A 25,371-nucleotide genomic window follows, 5' to 3' on the forward strand; every position below is an offset into this window, starting at 1 on the left:
TGTCACAATTGTATTTGCCTTGACCCCTTTCTCTGACAGCTCATTTCAGGCACTCACTATCATCTGTGTAAAGAAATTACCTCTCAGATCTCTCTTATATCTCCCTCACTCTGATCTCATCTCTGTGCCCTCTAGTTTTGGAACCTCCAACCCTGGTGAAAAGACTGTGACTAGCACCTTATCCATATCATCACGATTTTATACTTCCATCAGGTCAGCTGTCATTCTCCTACACTCCGAGGACCGAAGATCCAGCATGTCCAACCTATCCCTACAGCTCGGGCCCTGAAAAGTCAACACAGCATCCTTGTAATCTCCTCTGCACCCTCTCTAGCTTGGCAATGTCTTTCCTATAAGAGAGTGACCTAAACTATATGTTTGCAAGTTATTAATGCTGAAGCCTTTAATATTACCCTCAGGGAACTTGCATGTGGAATCCGCCTGGAAATCTGACTCATGTGACTCCGACTTTAGATACAGTTGTAGTTTAGGTACAAGTAATAAGCTAAAAAAACGGTTGGAGGAACTCAGCAGAGTTGGCCTCATCTGTGGAGGCAGAGAAATGGTTGAGGGTTGCATGACCCAGAGTTCATCCAACAGTTTGTGTTTTGAACCAGATTACAGCATCTGCAGTCTCTTGTGGCTTCACAACTAATTAGTTAATTTTATCAAAGCATCACTTAATTGTAGACTGACCTCCTTCACTGTAAAGGTTTCATTCTGCGCACCTGCAAACCGCAGCAATTTAAGCAAAAGCGGCTTGGGCTTTACCTACAACATTTTTAAGGAAGAAAGAAGACAACATGTTCTTAGTAAGTAAGCAACTAAAAAAAAAAGTTGAAACATTTTTCGAGGATTTTTTAACAGTATCTACAAAATCAAAAGAAAATACCTGACTTTCGTGCTCTGAAGACAGCATTTGATCTTGCGAAGTGCCGAGGCAGAACGTAGAGCTGCTTGTCGCCATTTCTTCAAAAGTGCTCCTAAACCAACAATTGTCTTACAGACATCTTCAAAAGTAAATAGATTCACGTAGCTGCAAATACATTAAACCTTAAACACGGCAACGCGTTATCCGAGATACACCGTTTAAAACCCTCTCGGCTTGCCATTTAAACTCGAAGATGTGGGAGGAGACACGGAGTCTCACCGGGCTGTGCGAACATGCCCGAGCAAAGACAGAGTTTGTTCCTGCTGACTCACCGGGCTCTGCCTGGACATGCCCGAACATAATAGCAAAAGGCTCCACAAACAAAATACGCGCACGAGAAACGGGGAGAAGGCAACGGGGGTGGAGGAGGGGACAACGGTGCAAAACGGGGCTGAAGGTAGGGGAGGGGGAACTGGGAACGGGAGAGAGAAACAGGGAGGGGGGAGAGGAGGAAGTGTAAGATACGGGTGAGAGGAGATTCATAATTCACAAGAATAAACCATTTTATGCCTTTAAATCATTTACATACATGACCAATGCATTCCAGGCCGTCATAACACTGCTGCTACTCATGTGGCACTCTGGGGTTTCCTCCACACACCAGACCCACCCTCTCCCACAGACGAACACCCACTGTAGTCCTTCCCAACCAAGCCTTTGTGATGGCTACACCAAGCTTCAGTGCGTTTCCTCAGTAAGTACTCCTGCAGCCTGCAATTTGCCAGTGGGCAGCATTCCTCCACATACATCTTGATATGGTGGCAGACCAACAAGTTTTGGGATGACTGAAAAGCATCTTTCACGCAGCACCTGATATTTGTCTGTATGTCTCTCTCTTGGAAACAGCCTGCAGATCAGAGGTTTCTCTATCATGCAGTTGCTTGGGATGAAAAATAACACAGCCCCTTTCATCTTACTCTAAACCTTCTTTGCAAACCCACAGTTTACAAAGAGGCAAGTTACTGTCTCTTGCCCACTACAGTCATCCTGTGGACAGTGGTTGAGATGATGCTCTGGGGATGCAGGAAGGATCTGGCTGGGAGGGCCACTCTCACCGCCAAGCAGGAGAAGTCTTGGTGCCTGTTGGTGAGGCCTGATGATAAAGTATTCTGCCAGATGGTCTGGACAGTCTGCTTGGGGACTCACCCTACGGTGTCTATTGACTCCTCCTGCAGTGTTTGCAGGATGCTCTGTGTTGACTACTGCCTGATGGCATTGAGCTCAAAGGTGTTTGTCTGGAGTTATGGGAATGGGAAATGGGAGCATATGTAGGGTGAAGTTTGAGAGGAGATGAGATGGAATCCTACTCTTCTTTTCTCCTCTTATCTTAAACCTATAACCTCTCCTTCACATCTCACCAACACTACTTTCCTACAGCACCTCTACTTTCTTAGAAGTTTGCGAAGATTAAGCATGCAATCTAAAACTCTGACAAACTTCCGTATATGTGTGGTGGAGAGTATATTGACTGGCTGCATCACAGCCGGGTATAGATACACCAATGCCTTTGAATGGAAAATTCTACAAAATGTGGTCACACAGTACATCATGGGTAAAGCCCTCCCCACAACTGAGCAGCAGAGTGCTGTCACAGGAAAGCAGCATCCATCATCAGGGACCCCACCCACCCAGAACATGTTCTCTTCTTGCTGCTGTCATCAGGGAAAAGTTACAGGAGTCTCAGCACTCACAACACCAGGTTCAGGAACAGGTATTACCCCTCAACCATCAGGCTCTTGAACCAAAGGGGATAACTTCATTTGCCCCATCACTGAACTGTTTCCACAACCTATGGACTCACTGTCAATGACTCGTCTCATGCTTTCAATATTTATTGCTTGCTTATTTTTTATTCTGCTTTTATTTTTGCATTTGCTGTAAATGCCCACAAGAAAACGATGGCATATATGCACTTAATAAACTTGCTCTGAAATCTGTGAAAAATACCCGTGTATATATCCTACTTGATTTTTATACACATCTCTATAACCTCCGTCTCCTATGCACATAGGAATAAATTCCTAGCCTCTCCAACCTTTTCCTATAACTCAGTCCCTGAAGTCTTGGCCACTTCTTTGTAAATTTTTCTACATCTTTACTGTTTAATAGCATTTTTCCTGTAGCAGGATGATCAAAATGAACACAAAACCCTATGCTGATACACACAAAATGCTGGAGGAACTTGGCAAATCCTGCAGCATCTACGAAAGCGAATAAACAGTTGATGTTTTGGGCTGAGACCCTTCATCAGGTCATGTATGGCCTCACCATCATCCAGATCAAGATCCCCTAACTTATACACTCAAATTGCCCCATGATCTGGGTAGGATTCATTTGGGGGATTGCTGGGTGGGATGGCACGAAGGACCTATTCTGCCTGTGACTCAATAAATAAATAATAAATGATACTGACTTATTAAGGCCTTCTTCCTTATCCTGTCGACCTGTGACTCCACTTTCTGTGAACCATGTACTTGTAGCAGAATCAGATTAACATCACTGGTATAAGTTGCGAAATCTGTTGTCTTTGCAGCAGCAGTACAATGCTATGAATAATAATTGAGGGAAAAAAAACTTAACAGAGCTAACTTTTCAGGTCAATGACCCTTTGTCAGCACCGGGAAGGAGAGAAATATTGAATTCTAGAACTTCAGACAAATCGCTTTCTCTCTGCAACATGTCCAGCCTGAGCTGTCAGGCAAATATATCTTCCCTATTCTACATCTTGCTACTCCTAAATTCTTTTGTTTGTGTTCTCTCTCTCTCTCTCTCTCTCTCTCTCTAATTGGTCCCATTCACTCACTGGCAGATAACCTTGTTATACCCATGGCTTTTGCTCTATCAGACTTCAGCTTTGCAACCTCATTCTCTTTCTTTAGTAGAGACAATGGACCTTCAACTTGAATGTTAACATTTTCTTTTCCTGGAGGTAAGCCCTGAGCTGCTTGTTCAACATTTCCAGTTATTTCTGTCTATATTTCCTAGACTGCAATAGCAAGATATGGAGAACTAAACTGCCCCTTAATGTCTACATTTATCGTTTCATCCTATTGTAGAAATTTCAGGTGTTCAATCCACTGCCCTCCCTCACCTGTTCTACTACACAATGAGTTTTCTGTTTTAAAGTGATGATGAAAGGTCCTCTATCTGAAACAGCAGTCTCAGTTTGTGCAACGCCTTTTGTAATGCAGAGTCCATACTGGAGTCTTAGAAAAAATGAAGGAATTATCTCATATAAATGTATATAGTTCTTACAGGGCTTGGCTCATTCCACTAGCAAGTTTATTGAGAGCCTTCAGAAACAATAAGAATTGTCTTCATTCCAAGGGAGAATCCCTTCAAATTTCAATGCCCCAGAAAAGCTCAGTGTTATAAAACTAGAGGATATATATTTTAATTGGAAAAGAAAAGGTACATGACCAATGCGGAGATGTTGCATAAAAACATTTTAATTTAATGACAGGATGTCAGTTATTATTACATAATACAATGTGCTGTTGCTGCAAAACATCAAATTTCACAATATTAAACCTGATTCTGAATTCTAGCAGTGACAGCTTACGCCTGAAACGGGAACGAATGGAGGCCGGGCCTTCAGCGGTTTCTGCAACATGTGGTGCGCTTCCTTTCCTCCTTACACCACAAGTTATAACTCTCAGCGTGCTTCAGCAATTATACCGATGGTATCACTCGCGCAGAGCTCCCGTTTTAGTCTCACCTCTCGCCCCGATCACAAATTCAATTCCAGCCCATCTATTTCGTTCAGACTGGAAGCCAAGCTCAATGCACGGGAGTCACTTCGTCTCCGGCGCTTACCTTCTCCTCGGCTTTGTTTAAAAAGACTTGACAGCTTTCTGCAGCGAAAGCTCGTCCTAGTCGGGAAGAACTGGGCTGTAAACTGAAGGAGGCAGATTAGGCCCGGTTACCATGGAAACCGTGACCCTCCGGCAGTTGAATCAGCCGGATTCCATTTTTCGAATCTGCTCGCGAAATTCTAAACCGACTTTCCGTTGAAGCGCGCGAGCGCCTCCGCTGAACTCTCGCGAGAACTGTTCCTCATTCGGCGGCTGCCGGTGAGGGTGATACGGGGATCGGTTCCCGGCAGCTGAGGCGTGGTGCCTCCCACAGTTGCACGGTACACTCACACCTCCCTGTAAGTAATGGACCTCCAACATGTTGCTGTACGTTTTCCCTTTTAGCATGAACGAAGGGATTGAGAAACCCTGTTGCATTCCTCAATCACTAGCAGTGGTCTTACCGATAGGAAATGCGGGAGATTTATTTATTTTACGCCAGTCTCTTTCCATCTTCTGTCCTCCGCCCTGCATTTCAGCTGAAAGAGCAGTTATGGTTATACTGATTCAGACCTTTCAGCCCATCATCAAGTAACTTAACGTTCAAAGTAAAATTTATTATCAAAGTACACATATCACCATCTGCAACCGTGCGTTTCATTTCCTTGTGAGCATACTCAACAAATCTATAGAATAGTAACAATGAACGGACTGCCAACCTAGGGCTTTCAACCAGACTTCAGAAATCAACAAACTGCAAATACAAAAAAATAAATAAATGCTGAGAACATGAGATGGAGAGTCATTGAATGTGAGTCAATTGATTGTGGGAACATTTCGATGATGGTGAGTGAAGTAATCCCCTTTGTTCAAGAGCCTTTGTTAGTGATCTGGCTAAGCAGACATTTACCAAAATACTTGAATGCTGTGAAGCATTGCTCCAATGAATCACAACATAAATTTATAGATAGATCATTTATTGATTTCAAAGGAAGTTGCAGTGTCACAATAATATAACAAGTGCACAGTTACACAAATATTAGAAGAGAAGTAAGAAAGAATTTTAAAAAAGTTGCCGCAACCAGTCTAACAGGAGGGGTCGTCACTTCCCCGGCTATAGGTTGACTCATTATAGAGCCTAGTGGCCGAGGGTAAGAATGACATCAGTGCTCTCTGGAGCAGAGCAGTTGTCTTTTTTTTACTAAAAGTGCTCCTCTGTCCAGCTAAGGTGGCATGCAGAGGGTGCAAAACACTGCCCAGAACTGCCAGGATTTTCCATAGGGTCCTTTGTTCTACCATGGCCTCCAGTATGTCCAGTTTGATTCCTATAACAGGGCCAGCCTTTCTAATCAGTTTATTGAGCCTATTGGCATTACCAATGTTGAAGCCATTGCCCCCACTACGCCAGCGCATAAATGATTGTACTGGCAACAACAGACTGGTAGAACATGTGAAGGAGAGGCCTGCACACTCCAAAGGATCTCAGTCTCCTCAGGAAGTAGAGGTTACTCTGGTCCTTCTTGTACACGGCCTCTGTGTTGGTGCTCCACTCAAGTCTGTCATCCAAGTGCAGCTCCAGGCACTTGTAGGTCCTCACCACATTCATGTCCTCACCATCAACAGTAAAAGGGAGCAGTGCAAGCTTAGTCTCCATTACCATCTTCTTTGTCTTACTAACGTTGAGTCGCAGATGATTCAGCACCATTTGACAAAGTCCTTCACCAGGGCCCTGTATTCATCCTCCCATCGTACACACAACTATTTCTGAGTCATCAGAGAATTTCTGCAGATGACATGACTCAGTGTTGTATATCTCTATAACAGCATCCTAACTAGGCACATGACACCTTCCTGGCAAAAGTACTTAATTCAGTTCTTGAATTAATGATTCTAATATTTCCATTTAAGTAAGTCAGTTGGGAATGGAATAAAATATAATTAATGATCCATCATTAGGACTGATTGGATGGCACACTATTCCTAAATTTTACTAATTCATTCTTGCTATAATTCAGAGGAAAAAATGAACATTGGCAAAAAAAGTTATTTATTCATATTGCTTATAAAAAGTTATAAAAATTAGATAAAGCTGTAATATACAGTATAATTGTCCAACAATGCAGCACAATACATGTCCTTTGGCCAACAGCATTTTAACCTACTGAAGATAATTTGAACCTATCCCTCCTACACAGCTGTCCACTTTTCTAACGTAGAAGTGTTTTTTTAATGTTCCTAATGTGTCTGCCTCTACTACTGCCTCTGGCAAGGCTTTCCACTCATCTACCACTCTGTGTAAAGAACTTACCTCTAACATCCATCCTACATTTTCCTTCAATTACGTTAAAAGTATGCCACTTTGTATTAGCTATTTCTGCCCTGGGGAAAAAGTCTCTTGGCTATCCTCTTGATCCATGCCTCTTGTGATCTTGCACACCTCTATGAAGTCACCTCTCAATATCCTTCGCTCCAAAGAGAAAAGCGCTAGTTTAGCTCGGAAGACATGCCCTCTAATCCAGGCAGCACCTAGTAAATCTTGGCATTCTCTGTAAAGCTTCTACATCTTTCCTAGAACTAGAACTAGAACCGAACACAATATTCCAAGTGTGGTCAAACCAGGACTTTATGGAGCTGCAAGATTACCTCACAGCTCTAGAACTCACTCCCCCGACTAATGAAGACTCACACACAATACACCTTCTTAACAATCCTATCAACTTGTGCGGCAAATTTGAAGGATCCATAATGCTAAGAATGCTGTCATTAATCCTGTATTCTGCTTTCAATCTCAAGCTTCCAAAGTGAATCACTTCTCACTTCCCTGGGTTGAACTCCCATCTACCATTTCTTAGCAAAGTGTTGCATCCGTCCATGTCCTGCTACAGCCTACAATAACCCTTCATATAGCCCTTAACACCACCAACCTTTGTGTCATCTGCAATCTTACCCATCTTTCCACTTCCTCATCAAAGGCATTTATAAAAATCACGAAGAGCAGGGGTCCAAGAACAGATTCCTATGGAACACCACTGGTCACTAATCTCCAAGCAGTAAATGCTCTCTCTTCTACCACCCTCTGTCTTCTATGCTCAAGCCATTTCTGTCTCCACATAGCCAGCTTTCCCTGGATCCCATGCCTCTTGACTTTCTGAATTAGCCTGCCATTATTTTAGAAAAGTTATTTTAGGATAGATTTATGGACACATCTCCAATCAGTCTTTGTATACATTCATAGTAGGATGTTTTGAGGCAATGGTAAAATAAAATGTCGATATATAGGTGTGACATTTTGATCCATATCCTTAGTGAATTGCATCTTGGGATATTTAACGATTAAAGTTATTGTTACGATAATAAGAAAGTTTATGGAAAATATTTGAGTATACTTTTTATATTGTAATTCAGTATACTAATAATTCTTTGTTTCCAAACCACTAAATATGAGACTTTTGAAACACACCATGATAGCACTAAATGCGTATATATTCAATAAAAAGTTTGTTTACTGGAAAGGAAAAACAGATGCTGTGCTGACTATAATATATGGATAGCTTTAAGACTTTAAAAAAACTTAAGGATAAATTTGCATCCAAATCAAAGATTCTCAGTTAGCTAATGTAAATTGATAAATTGGTTTATTATTGTCACATGCTGAGCTATAGTGAAAAAAATATCTTGCACACAGATTAATCCATTACAAGAATGCGTTGATGTAGTTCATGTAATCCAATAACAGAGTGGAGAATGAAGTGTCACAGTACAGAAAAAGTGCAAGGTCACATCAAGGTTATAGGAAGAATATGGAAGCTATGGGTAACCCTAGGTAATTTCTAAAGTAAGTACATGTTCGGCACAGCATTGTGGATCGAAGGGCCTGTATTGTGCTACAGGTTTTCTATGTTTCTATGTTTTTCTATGTTTCGGGGGGGTACAGAGGAGATTTACCACGATACTGCCATATCGTATGAAGGAAAGCGATGTGAGCCTTCAAAGGGTTTCCCCTTCAAAATTCAATGTAAATTTATTATCAAAGTATCTATTTGTCACCATGTACTACCCTGAAATTTGCTTTCTTGCAGCCATTCACAGTAAGACAAAGAAATGCAATAGAATCAATGAAAACTACACACAAAGACTGAGAAACAACCAATGTGCAAAAGAAGACAAATTACTGAGAACATGAGTTGCAGAGTCCTTGAAAGTGTGTCCATAGGTTGTGGAATCAGTTCAGTGTTGAGGTGGGTGAAGTTATCCACACTGGTTCAAAAGTCTGATGGATCAAGGATAATAATTATTGCTGAATCAGGTGGTGTACATCCTAAGGCTCCTGACCCTTCTTCCCGATGGTAGCAGCAAGAAGAGAGCTGGGCCTGGATGGTGGGGGTCCTTGAATGTTGATGCTGCTTTCTTGTAGATGTGTCTTCTGTGATGGATGGAGTGATCAGGAGGATGAGAGACAACTTGATAGATGACGAGAGGCATAATTAGAATCAACAACCAGCACCTCTTTCCAAGGTCACAGTGGTCAATACTAGAGGACATTTGTTTAAATTGAGTGAAGGAAAGTTTGGAGAAGTTGTTAGAGGTAAGTTTTATTTTAACAGAGAGTAATGGGTGCTAACTGCTAACCTTTTGAGATTCTGGCATCTTTCTTGAGACTTGTCTCATTGTATTATATTGTATTGGTGCCAAACATCAATCTCTTCAGATCAGAGCATTAAACTCTCTTCAAGGTTGTGGTTGTTATCAAAATCAACCTTGAATGAATAGCCAACCTGAGCAAAACCATTTGCCTCTTCAATTTTTAAAACAGCAGCCTTGTCTAAGATAAAACATCTGAGGGTATCAATTAAAGTGCAGTGGCTTCTATCTAACCCATATAAACTATTAGCTTTAAAATTTAAAAAATTCCATTACTGGAAGTTGAATCTATAGTTAATATATAAATATATATATTGACATATAAAGACATAGTTACTATTTATCCTTAGTAGAAAAAGTCAATAATTTATTATACACAAAGAGGCCATACAGCCCGTCGCGTTCACGCTGACAGAAAAAGTAGTAGGAAAATACAATCGATTTCATAATGTTCTCTCTCAATGACTCCCTAGGTTATGGTATCAGTAAGTACTCATTCTAGGTATAGAAACATAGAAAATAGATTCCAGAGTAGGCCATTTGGCCCTTCGAGCCTGCACCACCATTCAGTATGATCATGGCTGATCATGCAACTCAGAACCCTGTACCTGCTTTCTCTCCATACCCCCTGATCCCTTTAGCCACAAGGGCAATATCTAACTTCCTCTTAAATACAGCCAATGAACTGGCCTCAACTGTTTCCTGTGGCAGAGAATTCCACAGATTCACCACTCTCTGTGTGAAGAAGTTTTTCCTCATCTCGGTCCTAAAAGGCTTCCTCTTTATCCTTAAACTGTGACCCCTCGTTCTGGACTTCCCCAACATCGTACCTGTTTTTTTTTCTTTTGGTTTTAAAGAGAATAACTCCATTTTAGCCAGTCTTAGTGCAATTTAGTGGCCTCCATCATTAAGGACCCCATCACCCAGGACAAGTCCTCTTCTCATTATTACCATCAGGGAGGAAGTACAGGAAGATGCCACGGACTCATCGATTCAGGTACAGCTTTTTCCCCTCTGCCAACTGAGATTGAAATGCACATTGAACCCATGAACACTACTTCACTACCTTATTTTTATTTTTGCACTTATTTAATTAACTGTTTAATATAAATGTACAGGTACTTTTTAAAAATGTATTTATTCCGGGAGCTGGGTGTTGCCAGCCAAGCCAACATTTATCGCCCATTCCTAGTTGCCCTTGAGAAGGTGGTGATGAGCTGATTTCTTGAACTGCTGCAGTCCCTGAAATGTAGGTACTCCCACGGAGCTGATAGAAAGGGAATTACATGGTTTTGACCGAGCGACAATGAAGGAATGTGGATATGTTTCCAAGTCAGGATGGTGAGTGACTTGGAGGGAGTTTTCCAAGTGGTGGTGTTTCCAGGTATTTGCTGTTCTCCTCCTACTAAATGGTAGTGGTTGGTGGTCTGGAAAGTGCTGCGTTAGGAACTTTAGTGTGTTGTTCCTGTGCATCTTGTAGATAGTACACACTGCTGCAACTGTTCATCGATGGTGGAGGGATTGGATGCTTGTTGAAGGAGTACCAATCAAGTGGGCTGCCTTGTAGTGGATGGTGTCAGGCTTCCTGAGTGTTGCTGAAGCTACACTCTTCCAGGCGAGTGGTGAGTATTACATAAGACTCCTGACCCTTGCCTTGAAGATGATGGACAGGCTTTGGGAGTCAGGAGGTGAGTTACATGCTGCAGGATTCCTAGCCCTTGACCTGCTCTGGTAGCCTTGGTGTTTGGTTTCCTTTCAGTGCTGACCCCCCCAGGATGTTGACAGTACGGGATTCAGTGATGGTCACTAAATGTCAATGGATGATGATTAGAGCCTCTCTTGTTGGAAATGGTCATTGCCTGGTACTTGCTTGAATGTTACTGGCCACTTGTCAGTCCAAGCCAGGATATTGTCCAGGTCCTTCTGCATTTGAGTATGAGCTGCTTCACTATCTGAGGAGTCATGAATGGTGCAGGACATTGTGCAGCCATCTGCGAACATCCCCACTTCTGACCTCATGACGGAAGGAAGGCCATTGATGAAGCAGCTGTAGATGGTTGGTCCTTGGACACTTCCTTGAAGAACTCCTGCAGTGATGCCCTGAGGGCAAGATGATTGACCTCCAACCACCACTTCCTTTGTGTCAGGTGTGATTCCAACCAGCGGAGAGTTTTCCCTCTAATTCCCATTGACTTCATTGCTCCAAATCAGCAAATTTATAGATGGTATTTGAACTATGCCTAAGTGGTATAATGTTCAATTGGATTCAAGATTTTATAGGTGATAGGAAGATGGAGTGGCATAGTGGCATAGTGGTTAGCACAATGCTTTACAGTACAGCAGACACAAGTTCAGTTCCCGCCACTGCATGTAAGGAGTTTGTGCTTTCTTCCTTAGCCTGCATGGGTCTCCTGTGGGTTCTCCGGTTTCCAATCACAGTCCAAAGCTGTACCAGTTGGTAGGTTAATTGGTAATTGTAAAATTGTCCTGTGATTTGGCTCAAAGTAAATTGGGGGATTGCTGGGTGGCGCAGGTCGAAAGGGTGGAAGGGCCTACTCTGCTTTGTATCTCAATAAATCAATAAATAAAGACCCAAATTAGGATGGGTACAGCATTCTCTAAGGAGCATGAGATAGAGAGTGGGACTCCACAGGGGAATGTGTGTAGCTCACCATTTTTTAGCATTATGATTAATGATATTTTCTTAAATATTGGCTGAGACATTTCCAAATTGTTATATACTGGTGATGGCACTCTGTGGAAGAGAGTCAGGATTATAAATTCTGTAGTTTAGGAAACTGCAGGTAATTATTAATGAAGTAGAGGAGTGGAGACATCATTGAGGGGTTAAATTTTCTGTTGCAAAGACACAAGTTATTAGTTTTTTTAAAAAGAATATTACACCCACAATTCATCGCAAATTATATGGTAATTCTCTTAAACATGAGTCAGTGGAAGAACACAAGGCTAACATGGATGGTGCATGTGAATAAAATTATAGAGAAGTGTAAAAAAAACCTTAATGTGCTCAGGTGCTTAGTTGGGTGTGATTGGTGTGGGAGTAGGAGGTCACTTAATCAATGTATATTGCTTTAATCAAACCTCTGTGATGGATGTGTTGCATATGGGTCAGACTCATAAATGGTCTCAAAACCTTTAGATAAAATTCAAGCTCAAACATTGAGACTATGTTGTGGTGCTATTAAATCACCCCCAATTTCAGCATTTCTGGCTGGTAGAAATGGGTGAAGTACCTTTACATTTATGCAGGTTACAGTTTGCAAAGGTTTATTGGATTAAAGCAAGATGACATAAAGTTGGTCAACCAATATTGGCAACGTTAATAGGGTGTTGAGAGCACTTCACTCGTAAGGTCTTCAGTTCTGAGTGGGTGAGAAATGAATAGCCACAAAATCTTGGGTTGCTTAAATTGAATTATGGTCCCAATATATCCCTTTCTATCACTTCTTCATGGTGTTTTCCTTTGCCTGTGGTTGATTTTGCATTCCTCTAGCATTTTGTGCATTGAAAAGTTAAACCTGCATTGCTGCTGCTTGATTTGCTGAATAGTAGTTTTTTTTTCTTTTAAGTTATTACAAAATTCTTGAGATAATGATAGTTAACTTCGAAGATTATTAGCTTTGGGTCTCCATTTTTCCTGTTGATGTGGCAGCAGTGGGTTAAAGAGCAGGGATTTTTCAAATGATCATGGCAAGATTTCAGACTGTTTCAATTTCTTAAAGAAAATAGTGTAGAATTCTGTCACATGACACCTAATCTTTGCATGAGGAAATGCCAGTACTAATTGACTCACAGAACTATAATGTGTTAACTGATTGATATACATTTTACAAAGGAAAACATGGGATGCTAGTTATATTGCAATATATTCCTTAATAACAAAGTTATAATCTGTTTTTAAAAAAGCTTCATAACATTTGAGATGTCACATGGATTGGCAAAATGACATACCACAGAATGCCATTTTGATTTAGAAATTACATTTGTAAGGCTGTGTCCAGTATATTTTTGATGAAAGTAAATAAATTTGTTAAAATAAGTTTCTTTAATTGGATAAATTGTTTCTAAATGAAAATGGGTAATTGGTTGCCATTATGGAGGAAAATTTTAAAAAACCAAAATATGAATGTTACAATTTTAGACATCAGGAGTCCTCATGCAGGATTCCCTAAATGTTAACTTGCAGTTTGAGTTAGTGTTAGCAATGCTATGTTAGTATTCATTTTAAGACGACTAGAATACAAAAGCAAGGATATTACTCTGAGGCTTTATAAGGCATTGATTAGACTAATCGTAGTATTGTGAGCAGTTTTGGGCCCCTTATCGAGAAAGAATGTGCTGGGATTGGAGAGGGACCAGAGGAAGTTCACGAGAATGATCCCAGGAACAAAAGGGTTAATGTATGAGGTGTGTTGATGGCTCTGAGCCTGTACTCGCTACAGATAAGAAGAAAGAAGAGAGATCACATTGAACCCTTTCAAGTATTGAAAGGATAGATAGAGTGGACATGTAGAGGATGTCTCTTATAGTGGGGAAGTCTAAGACCCAAGGGCATCATCTCAGAATAGAGGATGTCCCTTTAGAACAGAGATGAAGAGGAATTTCTTTAGCTAGAGGGCAGCAAATCTGTGGAATTCATGCCACAAATGCCTATGGTGACAAATATTGAAAGCATAGGTTGATAGTTTCTGAATTAGTTATAGAATAGTACAGCACAGTACAGGCCCTTGGGCCCACAATGTTGTGCGGACCCTTAAACCCTGCCTCCCATATAACCCCCCACCTTAAATTCCTCCATATACCTGTCTAGTAGTCTCTTAAATTTCACTAGTGTATCTACCTCCACCACTGACTCAGGCAGTGCATTCCACGCACCAACCACTCTCTGTAAAAAAAAATCGTCCTCTAATATCCCCCTTGAACTCCCACCCCCACCTTAAAGGCATGTCCTCTTGTATTGAGCAATTATCCTCTTATAATATGATAGGTTATGGGGACAGGGATGATAAATCAGCTATGATTGAATGGTAGAGCAGAGTCAATGGACTGAAAGGCCTAATTATGCTCCTAGGTCTTATGGCCTATCTATATAAAGTTGCAAAACAAAATATTGTACACATTTTAAATCAGAAATAGAGAAGTACTGGAAATGTGGGTTAGGCATTTGTGGTGAGGTACTGATTAGAGTTTGACCTGAAATATTAACTGCTTCTTTCTGCAGAACTTGCATGAGCTGCTTATGTGTTCTGATGGCCTTTTTATTCTAGATAATTAGATAAGTGTTCTACAAACCTTTCTAAAAGAGGTGACTAACTACAAGTATATTGTATTAATTTTACTACATTTATTTTGAAACTAAGAATATTTAAAATGTCTAATTAATGTTCTGAAATTGAATGTTGAAAAAGTTGAGAGTTTAAGAAGAGATTGAGGACACTTTAGAAAATGAAGGTAGTAATTTGACCTGACCAAAGATCCTCATGAGTGATGATGGTATTCATCTGCCTCAAAGGACAATGGATGCAAGTGACCTGTCCAGGACACAAACATGGATGGAAGGTATGGAGATCCTTGGAAACCCAGACGTAAAGATCCCCCTCTCGGCCTTACCAGTATAGTCCAAAGGAAGATGAAGCAATACATTTAGCACCAGCTTGTCTGCAGAGGCTGCCTGAAGCTTGTCTGCAGAAGCTTCAGTTACATCCATCCGCCTAGTAGCTCCACTCTGGATTTTCTGTCTGGGTTTACTCCCATAGCCTTTGACTCTCTCGAGCTGCCCACAAGACAGTGGGGCTATTTACCCATAGCTGGAGATCTGGTTCATGAGCATTAGGGCATATGTACACGCTGGTGGGTCTGCATGCTATGTGTGCAGGGGCAGACCTCCTCTCCATCCTCTGTAGTTCAGCCTGAGTCTGAAAGGAGTTCAGAATTCATGTGTCGCCAGTGAGGAGGCACTATATAAGGCTTGCTGTTGGAGAGGCTATGTACTGGCAGGGAGAGACTTGTGCATTTAGCTCTTCTTTTTGCAAGACTGCTAGCCAGTGGTGGAAGGTGAAAGCGAGAGTGACAAGCATTACCCATTGCATTACCACACTAGATGTGTCAAAACAGCCATTTGACACACATGTAAGAAAGCTTTTAATAAATGTTCATAGACCAGCTATTTTCATATCCAGGTGATACTAAGAATAGAAGCTAAAGGATATTTAAGTGAAACTTTATTCACTAGAAAATATTTGGAATGTGAACTTGCCTTTATGGTAAACAGTTAATGTAAAACACGCTGGTACATTCACTAGGAAATTAGATAAGTAGAAAGGAAATGAAGATGGGTAGATGAAGCTCAGTGGTTTATGCTGTTACGTACCCCTTAACTGGGTGTCAGACCAGCAAAGACAGAAGTATCCGTTGGAGTCTGATGGTACTATATTCAAAAGTGTTTATTAGTAAAATAAGCAAAATAATACCAATAATGCAAATATACATATAACACAAGTTAGCAGTAATAAACCTAAAAGTGTAGGAATAATAATAAGCAATAATAAACAAGCTCTACTGATGTCTAGGGGTAAATGAATTGTCATAGAAAAGTATAAAGTTCAGTTCAGTTCATGTGGTGGACTCATCACTCTGGCATGACTGGACACACACACAAGTCCCCACCGGCCCTGCTTTTACACTGATAGCCTTACTGACCGACCTCCTGGTTCAATCTCCGAAGCCCCCACCTTTCTTGTGGGTTCCAACACTCAATTAATGTCCACTGGCGTGTCTGAAGGGTGTCTCTCCAGACCTGCCTTTTTTATCCCTACCAACAGGAACTCAGCTGTCCATCAATCCTGAGTGACCGTGTCCATTAAATCATGCCATTTCTACAGTCCACTGAGGAATGTTAATGAGCAAACTATTGTCCTTGCAGTGAAACAGTAAATAATTCAAAAAGAGTCACAATACAGTTAATTAGCAATCTCCCTCTCTCTCTTATCTGTCACAGATGTTCTTGCCTGTTTTTCATCTCTCTTTCTCATGGTCAGCATAGCAACAGTAATAGTTCGTGATTCTCGGGGGGGGGGGATGGTTAACTCTGTACCCCATTGTCCATCAGGTCTGTTCATCACTCATAACAATGCGGAACATAAACATCAAGAGTGGGTTATCACAAAATAGACTAAAGGGCCTGTCTGTCCTGTATGACTGTGATTATGAAGAAGCTTTCTGCAAGGTTTGATATAATAGGGAAGTCGGAGTCTTAGTGCTGAGCCATATAGGCCCTTTGACCTAATCTGACCATGCCAACCATGGTACCCACCCAATGAATCTCAACATTCTGCATTTGCCCCATATCCTAAACAAGGGCTTGTGAAATAATACTATTGCCCCTGACTCAACCACTTCCCCGACACTCGTTCCATATACTCACTACTTCTGTGTGAAAAAGTTTCCCCTCCAATCCCTTTTAAATCTTTCCTCTTTCATCCTAGATTTATATCCTCTAGTTTTGGACTACCTGCCCTGGAGAAAAGCTTATTATCGTGCACCTTATCTGTGCTTCTCATTGTTTTAAACACTTATGTAAGATAACCCCTCTTCCTTCCACATTCCAAGGAGTGACCTGAAAACATCATTCAATGTGGTTATGTATCATTTGTACATAATTGTTCTAATTGTTTTGTAGTATTAGCATGGTAACTTTCAGTGATTCAAGTATAGCACTACAAGCAATTTTAAAACTTCTCTTTCTTTTCTACTGAAGTGGATGACTTCAGATCTTTTCTCTTTATGTTCCAAGTGCTATATTCGTGTCCATTCACCTAGTCTGTCCATGTTTCCTGACAGTCATCCCCCTCACAATTTACACACCACCCAACTATTGCATCTTCAGCAATTCTGAGCATATTACATGCATGCAAATCATTAATAGCTTTTGACAGCTTTTGACAGCCCAGCACTAATCCTTGAGGTACTCCACTAATTGCAACCTTCCAACCTGAAAATAAGCTGTTTATTCCTATACTGTTTTTGTCTGTTAACTAATCTTATTCCATGTTAGCGTAATGCCCCTAATCCCATGATCTAATTTTATTGAAATTACTCTAGTGCTCTGACAGTATCTGAGTTATAGCCCAGATTGCATAAGAAAAGCTAATTTTCTTCCTCACATTGATTTTAAAACAATTGCATAGTTTCATGCCCAGCATTATTAATGTTAGCTTTTAATAAATGTAATTTGTTGAATTTAAATATCCAAGTTGGTTTAGTGGGATATGAACCCATACCCATACCTCCAATTGAGGAAAAGAGAAGGGGATCTAGTGGAGTGGTGTTGCAGCAACAACTTTGCACTCAACATCAGTAAGATGAAAGAGATGATTGTGGCCTTCCGGAAGGGTAAGACGAAGGAACACATACCAATCCTCACAGAGGGATCAGAAGTGGAGAGAGTGAGCTGTTTTAAGTTCCTGGATGTCAAGATCTCTGAGGACCTAACCTGGTCGCAGCATATTGATGCAGTTATAAAGAAGGCAAGACAGTAACTATATTTCATTAGGAGTTTGAAGTGATTTAGCATGTCAACAAATACACTCAAAAACTTATATAAATGTACTGTGGAGAGCATTCTGACAGGCTGTATCACTGTTTGGTATGGGGCGGGGAGCGGCTACTGCACAGGACCAAAAGAAGCTGTAGAATGTTGTAAATTTAGTTGGCTCCATCCTGACATTGGGGTTAGGGCTAATAAGTTGTGGGCATGAAAGCCTGGTGACACTTGCAGACTGCCCCTGCCCCTGTGGTAGGGTAACTTTAGGCAGCTTCTAGAGTAGGCTACATGGTCGGCACAACATCGTGGGCCGAAGGGCCTGTAATGTGTTGTAGGTTTCTATGTTCTTTGTTCTAAATCGATGTTCATGCCATCAGATTGGAGACTACCCAGATGGAACATGTGTCGTTGCTTCTCTAACCAGTTTGGTTAGCAATTGTTATGAATATTAAGTTTGTATATGCTTACACAATAATTTTGTGGAAGGATTAAAGTAGACTTTACTGAACTTTCATATGGAATGAGACTAAATGTTCAAACCAATGCCTGATTCCAAATTTCTTCCCTGAAGGACATAAAGGGATAAAATAGGTTTTGCAATAATCTGGTAGTTTCAGAGCTATCATTATTGAGTTTATTCCAGATGGAATTCAAAGTCATGAATCCAGATTATTAGTCCAACATGTTGTTGTTTTTTTTGTGTGCCATACTCTGCCAGAGCTTCAGCGACCACTTTTTTTTCCCAAGCAGCTGTCTTGGAGTGGTCCCCCACATCCTTCTCACAGCGCAGTTTTTTTTTGTGAGTTTTGAGCTCGACACTCAACCCGGCACGGATGGAAGGCATGCCCGGGAGCAGCCCGACTGGATTTGAACTCGGGAACCTTCGCTCCGGAGTCCAGCGCTGATGTCACTGTGCCACCAGCCGGCTTATCAAACCAATATGTTACTAATCATATAATGTAACTACCATTTTACCATACTTGTTATATTATGGATGAATGGGCATTAAAACGATTTTCTGAATATGGATTGCTGTAGAAAAAAAAAGAATGGTAATATAGCTTTAACTAGGAGATTGAAGAACAAAGCCCCTCCCCCATTGGCAAAGATGTTTACTTGCACTGTACAGAAATAACACCTTCACATGCTTGAAAAATTTCCATAAATAATAATAATTTAAATGCAGAATTGCAAAGCATTATATACCCTCCAAATTTTGAAATGCTGGAGTAGAAACGAGCCATTGTAAAGTGAACTAAATATTGAATTTGTGAAAAATGAAATGAACTGTAAAGAGCTTATGCTTCAATTGAAGCTAATGACTCAGCTCAGGGGCTGTGCTTTCACGGAATGAAATCCTGGATGAAATAAGAGAGCAATGCAAGTAAAACTCTGTGACTACACTGTGACTGCTACAAATGTTCCAGCCTGATTCAGCCAAAAGCACAGACAACAGAAGGGAGAAGGAAAGCATAGAACAATGATTCAGGACGCCAGAAACTGCAGGAATTTAAACATGAAAGGTAAGGGAGAGTGCCAATAAACCTAGTGGTTTAAATCTGAAATAAACATTTAGTATTCTAAATTGAGTAAATCTTGGATAGGATGGATATTTGAGTTCATGTAAAATAGGCCTAAGTATAACCATTGGCATAGGCTGTTATGAGCGAGCATATCCAAAGGCTCTTGCCATTTTCTATATTAACTACCAATTTTTATGAATATTATATCTGTACATGTGTATGCTTGCACAGCAATTTTGTGGAAAATTTAAATAGATTTTACTGAGCTTTCATATGGCGTGAAACTAGTGCATCAAACTGTTCAAACCTGATTCCATATAGTCCAAATCTAGGTGAGAATAATTATTTAAATGTTGCATCTGGTCAGCCACAAATTAATTTCCCTAAAATGACATGACAATGGAAACAATATATGGAACAGTTCAGTATTTACACTTCTGTAGGCTCAATTCACCAGATTATTGCAACTGATCCATTGTCCACTTAACAAGGTTAAGTCAAGCATTTTGTAAAAGAATACATTATTGTACATTGCTTGTGATGATTTTTAATTAGGTTTTCGATATCTGTAATAGAATTCCTTCACTGGGTATTGTTTGGCTGCCCTTTGTGGCAATTCAATAGTCGAAGGGGCTCACTTTGCACCTTAATTATGTAATTAGCCCTTTTGAGAAAAGATCTTTCTAATGCCAAACCAGTGTTTGGATATGTCAGAACTGAGACAGAAACAAAACTGAATGAGAATGTACTGTAAGCCATAATGAATAAACAGAACAGTTAGAAAAGGAATGTAGATCTTGTCTCCTGTTTGCTGGTTCTGATTAGCTGAGTGTGATAAGGTGCTAAAATGATTAAGGTAGTAGACAGCTAATCTGCATTTTGCAAGGATTGGGGCAAAGTCTACCTTTTGTGATTATGTTAGTTTTCAGGTGCAGGTCAGTTTCTAGCATTTGTTCAAAAAGTTTTGGGTTTACCAAGTGTCACTCCAATGCCTTGAGCTTTTTTATGTTAAAAATGCAAATACTGGAAATCTGAGATATACGCAGCAAGTTACATTGATGCCAATCTTGAATGAAATGTTGAAATGAGGATCCGTCTACTTTCTCTTTGAGGTAGACAGAAAGGATCCAATACCTCCTTTTTGTATTGAGGGTAATATCTTGCCTACAAATGATATAGCTTAAATAGATTTAGTTATTACACTTTTGCTCTTTGTCAGAATTTACTCTGTTCTTTCTCCACTGCTCCCTCTTCTAACTATATCTAGTATGTGTTAATACTAATAATTGCCCAATAATCAACTCTGTTCTCTCTTCACTGCTCCCTCTTCTAACTGTATCTAGTATCTAATGTGCTTTACTTTTCCCTCAGGTTTCCAGCAGATGAATGAAGTTTGTTCAAACAATTCAATTACATATATCTTTTATTTTCTTCCACTTTCTATTTGCTTGTTCGCATTGGTAACCTGAAAATAGGCACAGGTCTAGTAGTATATTGAAGGATAATGTACAATGAAATTTAAAAATAGACAGTGCTGGAAATCTTAGCAGAATTGATTATATCTGTAGAGGGAGAAATGGCTGTAATGTTTCAGGTTGATGTTCTTTCATCAAAACCTGAAGTATTATCTCTCATCCCCTCTTCACAGTTTCCGCCTGACCTGCTGAGCATTGTGTGTTTTTATCAAAGAAGTGAAGCATCTCCAGTTTTAATTATTATGGTTTTCAAAAGTAATATAAGGATCTATTCTGGTCACATTGGAGTTCTGTATTGGTCAACTTTATGTGAAAGAGCCCATCTTAGCTTCTTGGCTTAGAAATTGGATTGTGCTCTGCATACTTTTACAGATGTAAAATGAATGTTGAATAATCCAGAATGGAAAATTTTGCATATCTAGCTTTCTTGGCCATTTTCTGAAATACCAGCTTGGTAAATGGTACAGTCGGTCCTCCTTATCCGCGAATTCTGCATGCGTGAATTCAACCAACTGCGTATTGCAAAAACCCGGAAGTGCTCTTCCAGCACTTGTTGTTCGAGCATGTACAGACTTTTTTTTCTTTTCATCACTCCCTTAACAATCAAGTATAACAACTATTTTACATAACATTTACATTGTATTAGGTATTATAAGTAATCTAGAAACACAGAAACACAGAAAATAGGTGCAGGAGTAGGCCATTCAGCCCTTTGAGCCTGCACCGCCATTCAATATGATAATGGCTGATCATCTAACTCAGAACCCTGTACATGCTTTCTCTCCATACCCCCTGATCCCTTTAGTCACAAGGGCCTCTAGAGATGATTTCAAGTATACGGGAGGATGTGCGTGGGTTATCGTGAATTAGGATAGAAAAAAATCGGAAGTTCTCGTACTAAGTAAGTCGGAATAGGTACATCGGGTATTATTTAGTGTCAGTTAGTAAAACACTTGTCTTAGTATACAGTATATAATTTTACCTTTCTATGCATATAAAACACTTACGAACGTATGTTTCGGTGCCAGGCTTGGGAACGGAAGTTCCTGAGTTCAATCCAGTGACAGACTGCTCCTGAGTGCGCTCTCCACCGTGCCGGGTTGATGTGGAGGATCAAAAACCGAAAACCCCAAAACCCAATAATTAAACCACTGCGTTGCTTAGTAATAATTGTAGCTTTCATTGGGTCAGAGCCTTTCTCACTTTATACTTTAAAATTGTTCCGATCGTTGATGGATGTAGCCCTACACTTTTCCAATGACTGATGGCATTTCACCTCTTTCCGATCGCTTTATTATTTCCACTTTATTTTTAATCGTGATCGTGATTATTTTCTGTGGATTCAGTGTTCTACCGCCAGGTCCTAATGTCCACCACACTGACAGGTTAAATAAGGTCTGGGGTTCCACTGGGTCCTAAGACCCACCACATTGAGACAGGTTGAATAAGGGACTTGAGCATCTGTGAATTTTGGTATCCACAAGGGGTCCCAGAACCAATATCTCGCAGATAAGGAGGGCCAACTGTACTCTAAAGCAAGGGTTCCTAATCTGGGGTCCATGGACCCCTTTGCTTAATAATATTGGTCCATGGCATAAAAATGGTTGGGAACCCTGCTCTAAAGGTTTTCCAAAATAATATGATCAGTTTCTACTATCAAGTAATATCAAATTCATATTCAAGTTTATTGATGCCAAGAATATAGGATTTTGTGGCAGCAGCATAGTACATTACATAACATGCACAAAATCGGTTAGCATAAATTTTAATTAACATAAATTATGCATGTGGATGGATGGATGGATGGATGGCATCTGTTAGTCTCGCGAGACCATGGATCTGCGCCTGGAAAGTCTTGCTTCAGCCTCTCCAGGGCGCAGGCCTGGGTAAGATTGTACAGAAGACTGGCAGTTGCCCAAGCAGCAAGTCCCCCCTCTCCATACCACTGTTGTTGTCCAAGGGAAGGGCAAGGGCCAATACAGTTTGGCACCAGTGACGTCGCAGGAGTTGCCAGATTGAGGTTGAAGGTAATGTTGGACTGCCTTAGGGACTCCAGCTCTGGATTTGTCCTCAGGGTTTACTCCCGAAGCCTTTCCCATAAGTGGGTATGACCGCAAGGCAGCGGAGGTTTGAAATCCGAGTTTTCCCTCTCTTAGATGGATTGCCTTCCCAGGCTGACAAGCTCCATCTACCCGAAGCACTGGTTTTTGAGGTGCTAGGACCCGTCTTCGCCCCTTCTCCTGTCAGTAGAAACAGTTCCGCCAGGCTTGAAGGCTAAGCCACACGAGAAGGCCAGGAGTTGGACTTGGTTGTCAGAGGCTATTTGAGGTGCACACCGTGAGGAGCACTTTTAGGTAGTGGGAGCTTGTCCCCACTACCACTCCTCGGTTTGACAACCTTGTGCATAACTTACAAATAAAATAAACTTTAAAATAACCATTGAGACAGTTGTACAAAATTGAGAGAGGGAAATACTGTATTAAGAGAGTCATGGAGAAGTCCATCACAAAGCAGGCTATTCAGCCCATCTATTCCATGCTGAAAACCATTTAAACTGCCTTACTCCCAACAACTTAAAAGGGACCAGGGTCCTCCATTTCCCTACTATCCATGTACCTATCCAAACTTCTCTTAAATATTGAAATCGAGCTCGCATGGTTAACTTGTGTTGGCAGCTCATTTTACACTCTCACAGTCTATGACCTCTGGTTGTAGTCCCACTCAACCTCAATGGAAAAAGCCTGCTTGTATTTACCTTATCAATACCCCTCATAATTTTGTATACCTCTATCAAATCTCCTCTCAGTCTCCTACATTGTAAAGAATACAGTCCTAACCTATTCAATCTTTCTTTATAACTCAGGTCCTCCAGATTTGACAACATCCTTGTAAATTTTCTCTGCACTTTTTTGATCTTGTTTACATCTTTCCTGTAGGTAGGTGACCAAAACTGCACACAATACCCCAAATTAGGCCACACTGTATTGTACAACTTCAACACATTTCCAGATCTCTTTGTTCTACCACTCCTCTCAGATTCCTTTTTTTAACTGTGTAAGGCCTACTCTGGGTGGTCCTACTGAAGTGCAAAAACTCACACTTCTCTGCATAAAATTCTACCTGTCAATTTCAGCCCATTTTCCAGCTGATGCTGATCTCTGTGCAAGCCATGATAGCCTTCCTCACTGTCCACTATACCCCCAATATTGGTGTCATCCTCAATATCATCTAATATTGCTGTCATCCTTAATGGAATATTTTGATCCAATTAACCACATAATTATCCAGATCATTGATATATATGACAAACAAAAAAGGACCCAACACAGATCTGTGTGGCACACCACTCAGAGAGGCAACCATCTGTGACCACTCTTAGGCTTTTCCTACAAAGCCAATGTCTAATCCAATTTAATACCTCATCCTGAATGCCAAGTGATTGAAACTTCTTGACCAGCCTCCCTTGCAGGACCTTGTCAAATGCCTTACTAAAGTCCATGTAGATTACATGCGCTGCCTTGCTTTCATCCACTTTTCTGGTAACTTCCTTGTAAAACTCTGAGATTAGATAGACATGACCTATCATGCACAAAGCCATGCTGATTATCCTTAATCAGTCCACGTCTATCCAAATACCTATATATCCGGCTCCTTAGAATACCTTCCAATAACTTTCCCACAATCGATGTCAGACTCACTTGCTTATAATTTCTTGATTTCTGTTCAGAGCCTTTTTAAAACAGTGGAATAACATTGGCTATCCGCCAATACTCTGGTACCCCTCCTGTTGTTAAGCATGTTTTAAGTATACCTGCTAAGGTCCCGGCAATTTCTGCACTTGCCTCCCATAGGGTCTGAGGGAACACCTTGTCAGGCCCTAGAAATTTGTCCACTCTGATTTGCTTCAGGGTAGCAAATACCTCCTCCTCTGTAAACTGTACACAGTCCATGAAGTTGATCCCACTTTGCCTCACTTTTATAGACTCTGTATCCATTCCCCAAATAAAAACAGATGCTTCTGCCTTTTCTACTATACTCCTTGCATTGAAGTAAATGCAGCCCAGGACACTAGTTGCACCATGCTCAACAGTTTGATTTCTGACTTTGCCTGAGGTCTTACCAACATTTGCCTCCACAACCTCTCCACTAACTCTTCTGGCACTCTGGTTCCCATCCCCGTCCAACTCTAGTTTAAATCCACTGTGCAGTATTAACAAACCTTCCTGCTAGGATCTTAGTCTCCCTCTAGGTGCAAACCATCTCTTCTGTACAGGTCCACCTTCCTTGGAAGAGAGCCCAATGATCCAAAAATCTTAAGCCTTTCCTCCTACCCCAACTGCTTAGCCACATATTAAATTGTATAATCTTCCTCGTTTTGGCCTCACTAGCATGGGCACAGGTAGCAATTCTGAGATCACAACCCTGGAGGTCCTGCCCATTAACT

At 40.8% G+C, this 25,371-nt stretch overlaps 2 protein-coding genes across 11 annotated transcripts in view; one reads left to right on the forward strand and one right to left on the reverse strand.

Annotated features, from left to right (window-relative positions):
* mdm2 (MDM2 proto-oncogene) overlaps positions 1 to 4,899 on the reverse strand; it is a 46,269-nt gene extending 41,370 nt beyond the window's left edge. The window contains exons 1-3 of one of the 8 annotated variants that reach the window (XM_059978477.1): positions 4,650 to 4,899; positions 893 to 983; positions 697 to 771 (exon numbers count right to left, since the gene is read on the reverse strand). In XM_059978477.1, the coding sequence (XP_059834460.1) occupies positions 697 to 771; positions 893 to 967 (150 nt within the window). In that variant the 5' untranslated portion in view covers positions 968 to 983; positions 4,650 to 4,899. Of the gene's footprint in view, positions 1 to 696; positions 772 to 892; positions 1,037 to 1,460; positions 1,656 to 4,649 lie in introns of those variants that run through there. The other 7 variants (XM_059978476.1, XM_059978475.1, XM_059978479.1 and 4 more) reach the window with 7 other exon arrangements.
* A 37-nt stretch (positions 4,900 to 4,936) lies between these two features.
* tmem117 (transmembrane protein 117) overlaps positions 4,937 to 25,371 on the forward strand; it is a 405,506-nt gene continuing 385,071 nt past the window's right edge. The window contains exons 1-2 of one of the 3 annotated variants that reach the window (XM_059978468.1): positions 4,937 to 5,084; positions 8,805 to 8,963. The gene's annotated coding sequence lies outside the window, so the exon portion shown is untranslated. Of the gene's footprint in view, positions 5,085 to 8,804; positions 8,964 to 8,984; positions 9,311 to 25,371 lie in introns of those variants that run through there. The other 2 variants (XM_059978469.1, XM_059978470.1) reach the window with 2 other exon arrangements.

The sequence above is a fragment of the Hypanus sabinus genome, chromosome 8, assembly GCF_030144855.1.
Source record: "Hypanus sabinus isolate sHypSab1 chromosome 8, sHypSab1.hap1, whole genome shotgun sequence".
Lineage (NCBI taxonomy): Eukaryota > Metazoa > Chordata > Chondrichthyes > Myliobatiformes > Dasyatidae > Hypanus > Hypanus sabinus.